This window comes from Hoplias malabaricus, chromosome 12 (genome assembly GCF_029633855.1).
Source record: "Hoplias malabaricus isolate fHopMal1 chromosome 12, fHopMal1.hap1, whole genome shotgun sequence".
Lineage (NCBI taxonomy): Eukaryota > Metazoa > Chordata > Actinopteri > Characiformes > Erythrinidae > Hoplias > Hoplias malabaricus.
This window is the reverse complement of record NC_089811.1, coordinates 7,505,564-7,515,775: the sequence shown is the minus strand read 5'-3', so window position 1 is coordinate 7,515,775 and position 10,212 is coordinate 7,505,564. Positions and strand designations below refer to the sequence as shown.

General features: G+C 47.7%; 1 protein-coding gene across 1 annotated transcript; it reads left to right on the top strand.

Moving 5' to 3' along the window:
- Positions 1-2,533: 2,533 nt before the first annotated feature.
- Positions 2,534-9,505, top strand: si:ch211-199f5.1 (protocadherin-8). Its single transcript, XM_066641111.1, has 3 exons — positions 2,534-5,037; positions 6,558-6,753; positions 8,993-9,505. Exons 1-3 carry the CDS (start codon positions 2,626-2,628, stop codon positions 9,382-9,384), a joined length of 3,000 nt encoding a protein of 999 aa, XP_066497208.1. The 5' UTR covers positions 2,534-2,625; the 3' UTR covers positions 9,385-9,505.
- Positions 9,506-10,212: the final 707 nt, after the last annotated feature.

Below are 10,212 nucleotides of genomic sequence, written 5' to 3'. Positions count from 1 at the left end.
TCTTCATCAGTTTAGAACATCACAGACTAGAACCTCACAGTCTTCATCAGTTTAGAACATCACAGACTAGAACCTCACAGTCTTCATCAGTTTAGAACATCACAGACTAGAACCTCACAGTCTTCATCAGTTTAGAACATCACAGACTAGAACCTCACAGTCTTCATCAGTTTAGAACATCACAGACTAGAACCTCACAGTCTTCATCAGTTTAGAACATCCGAGTCTAGAACCTCACAGCCTTAATCAGTTTAGAACATCACTGACTAAAACCTCCCAGTTTTCATCAGTCTAGAACATCACAGACTAGAACCTCACAGCCTTAATCAGTTTAGAACATCACTGACTAAAACCTCCCAGTTTTCATCAGTCTAGAACATCACAGACTAGAACCCCACAGCCTTAATCAGTCTAGAACATCACAGACTAGAACCTCCCAGTTTTCATCAGTCTAGAACATCACAGACTAGAACCTCACAGCCTTAATCAGTCTAGAACATCACAGACTAGAACCTCACAGCCTTAATCAGTCTAGAACATCACAGACTAAAACCTCACAGTTTTCATCAGTCTAGAACATCACAGAGTAGAACCTCACAGTCTTCATCAGTTTAGAACATCACAGACTAGAACCTCACAGTGTTTATCAGTCTAGAACATCACAGACTAAAACCTCACAGTTTTCATCAGTCTAGAACATCACAGACTAGAACCTCACAGCCTTCATCAGTTTAGAACATCACAGACTAAAACCTCACAGTTTTCATCAGTCTAGAACATCACAGACTAGAACCTCACAGTCTTCATCAGTTTAGAACATCACAGACCACTTCAGTCTAGAACATCACAGACTAGAACCTCACAGTCTTTATCAGTTTAGAACATCACAGACTAGAACCTCACAGTCTTTATCAGTCTAGAACATCACAGACTAGAACATCACAGACTAGAACCTCACAGTCTTCATCAGTTTAGAACATCACAGACTAGAACCTCACAGTCTTCATCAGTTTAGAACATCACAGACTAGAACCTCACAGTCTGAGATGAGTGTATGTTTGTCTCAGCACAAGTCGCTCACAGATGGCTCAGTTTAAGTGCGCTAACTGCGGTGATGTGTGTGCGAAGCCAAAGGTCAGAGCACAGAGAGATTCACACTGACAGCAGTGAGATGGAGTGAGAACTCCTGGGGAGACCCAGTGTAGAGTGGACAGAGAAATAAAGAAATAATTGTGGACAAAATTTTATCCACAGGAAAGACTAATCAAAATAGATCACATCAGTTTTTCTCCAGTGCCTCCACAAAAATGGATCTGTGCACCACACAGTTTTACAAATCTCTGAACACACACGGCATCATTAGGACACTTTGGTCACCTGGAAACACTCATTTGTTGTGGGACAAAGAACCCTACACTTCATCAAAATCAGAAAAAACATCTATTTTCCACAGCCACTTATTCATTTGAATATGTAGTGTATTATTATTATAATATGTAATTTTGACAAAGTAACTCTTTTGAGTTTTTGTTTAGAGTTCTGATAAATGGAGACAAGTTTCTGGAAATGTGTTTAAACATTTTGGAAAAACTGTATTATCTCTGCAATTTCTCATTTATATCTCAGTGGTTTCTCATTAATATCTCTGTATGGTCTCATTAATATCTCTGTAGATTCTAATCTCTGTAAAGTCTCCTTAATGTCTCTGTATTTGGGTCTCTGTGGAAGGAAGAACTCGTGAGATCTCGACTGTTCATCACGAATTTTAATGTGGTTCACAAAAAAAGGTGGGGGGTAGTGTGAGAGAGCGAGAGAGAGAGAGAGAGAGAGAGAGAGAGAGAGAGAGAGCAGCAAGTGAGAGAGAGAGATGAGAACAGAGTGAGAGAGAGAACAGAGTGAATAAGAGAAAAAGAGAGAGCAGAGTGAATGAGCGAGAGAGAACAGAATGAGAGTGAGTGAGACAGAGAGAGAGAGAAATAGAGAGAGAAATGAGAGAGACAGAGACAGAGCTGTTCTCTCAGAAACTGAATGCATTTCAAATGGAATGCGTTTAAAAATGGAATTACTGCTCAGAGCAAAACTTCACATCTTCAACTGCCCTCAACACACTTCCTCCCTCGCTCCCTCTCTTCTTTATCCCTTTCTCTCTCTGTCCTTTATCCCTTTCTCTCCTTTATCCCCCTCTCTGCCCTTCTTTATTACCCTCTCTCTCTCTCTCTCTCTCTCACACACACACACACACACACACACGCGCAAAAGCTGTTGGACAACATTAAATGTGTATGCGTGTGTGTGTTGGATTTTGAGGCAAGGCAGAAAAAGAGGTTTGACCACGCCCCTTTGTTTTAATATATATTAGCATATTTTCCCAATAAGGCAGTATAGGGGCGGGGCCAGAGAGAGAGTAATAGGTTGTGATAGAGGAGAGAGAAAAAGTGAGATGAGAGAATGAGGGGAGGAGTGTGTGTGTGTGTGTGTGTGTGTGTGTGTGTGTAGATCAGTCTGGAGTCTGAGTGTGTGTGGAGACATATCACGCGCTCCTCTCTCTCTCTCTCTCTCTCTCTTTCTCTCATTCTCACTCTCTGTCTGTCTCTCTGAGAGTCCGAGTCTCGCGGGTGTTCCGTGATGGAGCTCCGTGTGCTCGCGCCGCTGCTTCTCCCGCTGCTGCTCCTGTGTACGCGGCTCTCCGCCTCGACCCCGCGCGCGCTCCGCTTCGAGATGAGTGAGGAGCTGCGACCCCCCGCGCGCATCGGCTCTCTCTCCAACCTCACGCTCTCCGCCGCCGGCTCCGCGTCCTTCAGGCTCTTAAGCGCGCCGCCGTTCCTGCGCGTGTCCGAGAGCGGCGGCGAGCTGACGCTGACGGAGCGCGTTGACCGGGAGGCGCTCTGTAAGAGGAACGCGCGCTGCGTGCTGGCGCTAGACGTGGCGCTCGCGGGACGCGGTTCGGGCGCGCGGTTGGAGCTGCTGCGCGTGGAGGTAGAGGTGCTGGACGTGAACGACCACGCGCCAGCGTTCCCGAGCACGGATCTTGTGCTGGAAGTTTCTGAGGCAGCAAAATCGGGCACGAGGCTTCCGGTGGAGCCCGCGCGTGACCCGGACTTGGGGAGTAACTCGGTGCAGGGGTACCGCCTGCTGTCGGAAAGCGCCTTCTTCTCCGTGGAGACGGTGACACGGGTGGACGGGGTGAGGTACCCGGAACTGGTTCTGCTGAGGTCTCTGGATCGGGAGACGAAGGACGTCCATGCTCTGAGGCTGGAGGCCGTGGATGGGGGGACGCCGCCTCTGTCCGGCTCCGTGAACCTGACCGTACGGGTCCTGGATGCCAACGACAACAGCCCGGTGTTCGATCGCGCTCTGTATGGGGTGGAGCTGGCGGAGGATGCAGAACCAGGCCAGGAGATGCTGCAGCTCCATGCCTCAGACCCGGACCTGGGCTCCAACGGACAGGTGGTGTTCGAGTATGGGACGCAGACCAGCACGGATGTACGTCGGCTCTTCCGTCTGGACCGCAGCTCTGGGCGAGTGACCCTGAGCGACTCTGTGGACTTTGAGGAGCAGGCAGTGTACGAGGTGCACGTGCAGGCGGCGGATCTAGGCTCGGTTCCGGCACCACCCACAAACTGCAAGATCATCATCCGACTGCTGGATGTTAACGATAACAGTCCGGAGGTCCGCGTGGCACCGGTGGTCCCGGAGACAGATGGAGCTGCAACAGTCAGTGAGGACTCCGGTGCAGACGTTCTGGTCGCGGTAGTGACAGTATCGGACCGGGACAGTGGGGATAACGGGCGTGTGACCTGCCGCCTGCAGGGGGCGCATGCACACTTCCGGCTACGACGAGCTTACGAGGGGAGCTACACCATTGTGACGGCGCCGGGTCTGGACCGAGAGAAGATTTCGCAGTACAACCTCAGCGTGGAGGCGGAGGACTTCGGGACACCACCCTTGCGCTCTGTGGTGCAGTACGTTGTTGTCGTGACTGATGTCAATGACAATGCCCCCGTCTTCTCGGCCAGAGCTTACGAAGGATTCATAGAGGAGAACCAGCTCCCCGGCACCTACATCACCACGGTCACCGCCAGTGACCCGGACGCTGGTGCCAACGGGGAGCTGACCTATGAGCTTCTGGACAGTGACACCGGAGCGCCGTCTCGGTTCGCAGTCATGAATCAGGCCGGCCACGTATACGCGCTCCAGAGCTTCAACCACGAGGTCACACCCAGGATAGAGCTCCGGGTCCAGGCCAGTGACCGAGGATGGCCTCCACTCAGAACCAGCGCCAAGCTGGTCATTGCCGTTGTGGATCAGAATGATAACGCCCCCTCAGTAGTCCGACCGGTTTTACAGAATGGTTCCGCGGAGATCCCTCTGCCCAGAGATGCTGGTCCGGGCTATGTGGTCACGCAAATCAGAGCCAAGGACGCAGACTCAGGATCCAACGCCCAGCTGACATACAGACTTGCCCAGGGCACAGACTCTGGGTTCTCCATCGACCTGGACACGGGCGAGATCTATACCAGCCGCAGGGTCAGCTATGACACAGACGAGGACATCAAAGTGACCGTCCTCGTCAGTGACCACGGGGTCCCATCCCTCACGTCCACAGCCACTATCCGCTTCTCCCTCTCTGAGAGTGTCCCGTCCAGTGATAACTACTACAGCGAGGGAGACAGGGAGGAGTCAACACCCTGGGTCTCATCCATCGTCTTCGTGGTCATTTTCTCCCTGACCGGCTCCTCTGTCCTCCTCCTTGCCGCCGTCCTCCTGTTTTTCCTCTGTGGACGCAGGAAGAGCCGAGCTTCCGAGGAGCCAGACCCTGAAGACAGAGTCTACACAGAAAAGGAGAAGAGCGCCATCGCTCTGATCTCTGACCAGACGCCCAAAGTGTTTGATCCTCAAAAAATGAACTCCATGAAGGTCACCGCAGGGTCGACAGAGGTAATACACTGCAGTGTCCAGGCAACTGAGGACACAGAGGACACAGAAGACACGCTCCTCTACAAAAATAAATACAGGACTGCAGTCGGACACATGGAGGTAAGTCGTGATTATTTCTGTGTGCACACTTTCATGAGAAGAAATGGGGAAATCAGATACAGCACTCAGATATAAATCAGATATAACACCTTGCACCAACAAAATAAATAAACACCACAACAAACAACAAAAACAAACATTGCTGGCAAACCTCAAACAAACAACACACATTCCCCAAACACCACAAATATCACTGCAACCTCAAACAAACACTTCAAACACACACATCAAACAACACTAACACTTCAACCACACACATTAAACAAAACAAACACTTCAAACACACCTCAAACAACACAAACATTTCAAACACACACATTAAACAAAACAACTATTTCAAACACACACCTCAAACGACACAAACACTTCAAACACACACCTCAAACAACACAAACATTTGAAACACACACATTAAACAAAACAAATACTTCAAACACACACATCAAACAACACTAACACTTCAAACACACACCTCAAACAACACAAACACTTCAAACACACACCTCAAACAACACAAACATTTCAAACACACACATTAAACAAAACAAATACTTCAAACACACACCTCAAACGACACAAACACTTCAAACACACACCTCAAATGACACAAACACTTCAAACACACACATCAAACAACACAAACACTTCAAACGCACACATCAAGCAACACAAACACTTCAAACACACACCTCAAACAACACAAACACTTCAAACACACACCTCAAACAACACAAACATTTCAAACACACACCTCAAACAACACAAACATTTCAAACACACACATTAAACAAAACAAATACTTCAAACACACACCTCAAACGACACAAACACTTCAAACACACACCTCAAATGACACAAACACTTCAAACACACACCTCAAACAACACTAACACTTCAAACACACACAAACAACACAAACACTTCAAACGCACACATCAAGCAACACAAACACTTCAAACACTTAAAACACACACATCAAACAATACAAACACTTCAAACACACACCTCAAACAACACAAACACTTCAAACACACACCTCAAACAACACAAACACTTCAAACACACACATCAAACAACACACACACTTCAAAAGCACACATCAAGCAATACAAACACTTCAAACACACACCTCAAACAGCACAAATACTTCAAACACTTAAAACACACACATCAAACAACACAAACACCTCATACACTTTAAACAAACATTACAAAAAAACCTTAAACCCCTCAAAAAACAACCCAGGAATATACCCCAAACACCCCAAACCAACAAAGCAAGAAAAACCTCAAACAAACTGTAATCAAATGTCTAAAACCAACATCTGAAATACACACCACAAACACCTCAAACCAACAATGCAAATACACACCTTAAAACCCTCAAACAAACACCATAAGCAAACACCTCATCCCTCCACACACACACATTGGTGAAAGCTTCAGGGTGTAAAGTGCTTGTTCTGTAATTTGGTCCTAAGTGAACTGTTGGTGACAGCGCCCCCTCTGTCCGTCCTCAGGGTTACTCCACACTGCCGGGATACGGTAAAGACAGCATGCGCTCTGTCACCGTGTGGAAGGGGAACTCCATGGTCACCGTCTCCGCCCGAGACCCTCACATCAGCGGGAAGGACAGCGGCAAAGGGGACAGTGACGTCAATGACTCAGACTCTGATATCAGTGGAGAGCACAGGAAAGACATCTCCACGTATAAAGGTCAGACCCGTAAAGACTCACCCAGACTCATCCGGTCTGACTTAGACTCATCCAGACTCACTGAGACTCATTCACACTCACTGAGACTCATCCAGACTCACTAAGACACATCTGGACTCACTCAGACTCACCGAGACTCACTCAGCCTCATCCAGAGTCACTCAGGGACTTCAACAAATCCTCCAATTTCAGGGTCATATCCAGGAAAAGTGTGTGTGTGTGTGTGTTTCTGTGAGCGTGTGTGTGTGACTGAGTAGTGTGTGTGTGTGTGTGCGTGTAGCTGTTAGCGGAGGGTCAGTATGTTAGCGGTGACTCATCGTTTGCTCGACACTAACTCTCCGCCTGGCGAGTGTAAATGAGACACAGGCACAATGAGAGGAAACAAGTGAAAATGAGGGGATTAGAGAGAGAGAGAGAGAGAGAGAGAGAGAGAGAGAGAGAGAGAGAGAGAGAGAGAGAGAGAGAATGAGTCACCATACGTAAATTACTCAAAGAATCTGCTGAAGTGAAACGAGGGAGATCCCTGCCCACTCCATCCCCTCTCTTTCTCTCTTTCCTCGTTCCCTCTCTCTCTTTCTTTTCTCACTCTATTTTTCCATCTCTCACTTTCTTATCCCTCTTGCTCCTGATTTCTACCCCAGTCTAAGCTTCACTATGTGGCCAAATATTTGTGGACAACTGCTCCTCAAACATGTGTCCTGAACTCAAAGGGTTAATAAGTATGTTCCTATCTTCACGGCAGGAACAGGAACTATTTATAATAATTTATACCACATGTTAGGACATTGCTGGGAGGATTTGATGACATTCAGCCCTGAGTGAGTCGAGGTGCTGATGCAGATTAACCTCGTCCCTGATGTGGATACGGGACTCTTTGTTTATTACGGGATGTGTTGTGTTTCCTATCACTGTGTAAAAGATGGATATCCAGAGTCGTATAAAGCAGGGGTCACTTAGCAGCCCACGATCTGGATCCAGAACCTGCCACTGTTCTATCTAGACCTGGACCTGTAACTGATTCATTTTCACAGAGTGTTTATTTTAACCAGCTTAATTTTACAGTACAGGTTTATTCACAGACAAGCGTATGTGAAGTCCCACCCTTCAGCCAAAAACTCGCTGGTTACTGCAAGTGCAGGAGAGTCAACGATAATTTGGCGCGGTGGGGAAAAGCAGAAAAGTCAACAAAAACAGTCATTAGGTTCTTTATTTTAATATAAATTTGTATTAGTTTATAACATTTATAATTGACTGCCGATCAAATCTGTAATTTAAAATCAACTGCTCATCATTAGGGGTGGCACGGTGGCGCAGGTAGTGTCGCAGTCACACAGCTCCAGGGACCTGGAGGTTGTGGGTTCAATTCCCGCTCCGGGTGACTGTCTGTGAGGAGTGTGGTGTGTTCTTCCCGTGTCTGCGTGGGTTTCCTCCAGGTGACTGTCTGTGAGGAGTATGGTGTGTTCTCTCTGTGTCCGCGTGGGTTTCCTCCGGGTGACTGTCTGTGAGGAGTATGGTGTGTTCTCTCTGTGTCTGCGTGGGTTTCCTCCGGGTGCTCTGGTTTCCTCCCACAGTCCAAAAACACACGTTGGTAGGTGAATTGGCGACTCAAAAGTGTCCGTAGGTGTGAGTGAATGTGTGTGTGTGTCTGTGTTGCCTTGTCTGACTGGCGCCCCCTCCAGGGTGTATTCCCGCCTTGTGACGATGGATGATTCCAGGTAGGCTCTGGACCCACCGCGACCCTGAACTGGATAAGGGTTACAGATAATGAATGAATGAATGAATGCTCATCATTAAGTGTATCCAGTGGGTTCTGTCGGTCGTGGAACACTCTCCTGGGGGTATGTTCTTTTACCACCATAAACACAGATTACAAATGTAAATGTTGCAGTTAAGACAGAGGTACCCTAAGTTGTTTCCCTTAATTTGGTTGCTATGGTGTTTTGTGCAACAGTTTAATGAAGGTTTACTGAAGGGATAAGGAAAAAAAACGTAAATAAACAAGTAAATATTTTAAGGAAACCTTAAGAAAAAGTTTTTTTGCAACCGATGTTATTTTAACGAAACCTTCATTGGACTTTAAGGAAACCAGCCCCTTTTTGTGCAACCAGCCCCTGGACCTTGGCTTAGAGAACGTTTCTCTAACTGGATCTTATTGAATTTTAAATCAATATCAGCCACTGGAAATCAAGCTGCAATTCATTGCCATTCCATAATTTGAAATGTTCTCTGTGCTCTCCAGGTCTGTGGGCATGTACGAGTGAGTGTCGGGTTCTAGGTCATTCAGACCGGTGCTGGAGTCCTTCAGCCTCTCGTACCAGTGGAGTCCGGCACTTGTCCACCTTCTCTAGAACCACACCGTCTCCTCTCAACGCCCAGAGAAGCATCTACCTCGAGAATCTGGCATCTAGAACCACACTGTCACCTCTTAACAGCCAGAGGACTGTCCACTATGAGAACCCTGTGTCTAGAACCGGGGTTCTGCAAAGTGTCGCAGAGAGCAGACACTGCGACTACATTCACATCTGTTCCCCACAGTCTCAGAGGAGGACTAGCAGCGAGGAACCGGAAACGTTCTCCCATTCCACAAAACCCATTCCAGCAGAGAGTCCAGAGAGGTTCTCCAGCACCTGAGGGAACCAGCTCTTTGCTTCCTTCGTTTTGTACAGACAGAGTATATTTTTACTGACTGTCAGTGATCTTTTGATGTTTTGGTATTTTTCATGGCATGTTCTCGCGAGGACTCGTTCCCCTCGTTCTGAAATAGAAACCTGGGTTTCGAGGGTTAATAACTGTGCTTGTGTTTGTATCACGTTTGGTCACTGTGTTTCAGAAATAAACATTTTCCAAAATAACGTCTGTGCTGTCTGTGGAGGTGTGCATCATCCACAAGGGGTTAACAGGCAGTAGTGGACAGTGGAGGTGAGTGGAACCAGACCTCCTCCTCTAAAAGCCCCTCACAGAAAGTGAGGACAGTAAACAGTGGGGGACAGGGGACAGTGGAGGTGAATGGAACCAGACCTCCTCCTCTAAAAGCACCTCACAGAAAGTGAGGACAGTAAACAGTGGGGGACAGGGGACAGTGGAGGTGAGTGGAACCAGACGTCCTCCTCTAAAAGCCCCTCACAGAAAGTGCGGACAGTAAACAGTGAGGGACAGGGGACAGTGGGAGGGAGGAGGAGGGAGAGAGAGAGAGAGAGAGAGAGAGAGAGAGAGACGGAGGCAGGTGCTTGTGAAAAACCCCTGGCCTTCGTCCTGAGTTTGTGAGGACATGTTAGACGTCAGCATCTGGGAGGAAAAGGCTGATGGTTTTTTTAAAAGAGAGAAGGTCTGAACTCATCTCCTGAAAGTCTCAGAGATGAAGCTCAGTACTCTCTGCTCTGAGAAGCAGAAAAACTCAGCAATGGAGAAAGGCTCGGCGAAGACTCCGTGCACTGGAGGAGATCCTGGAGATGTGGAGCA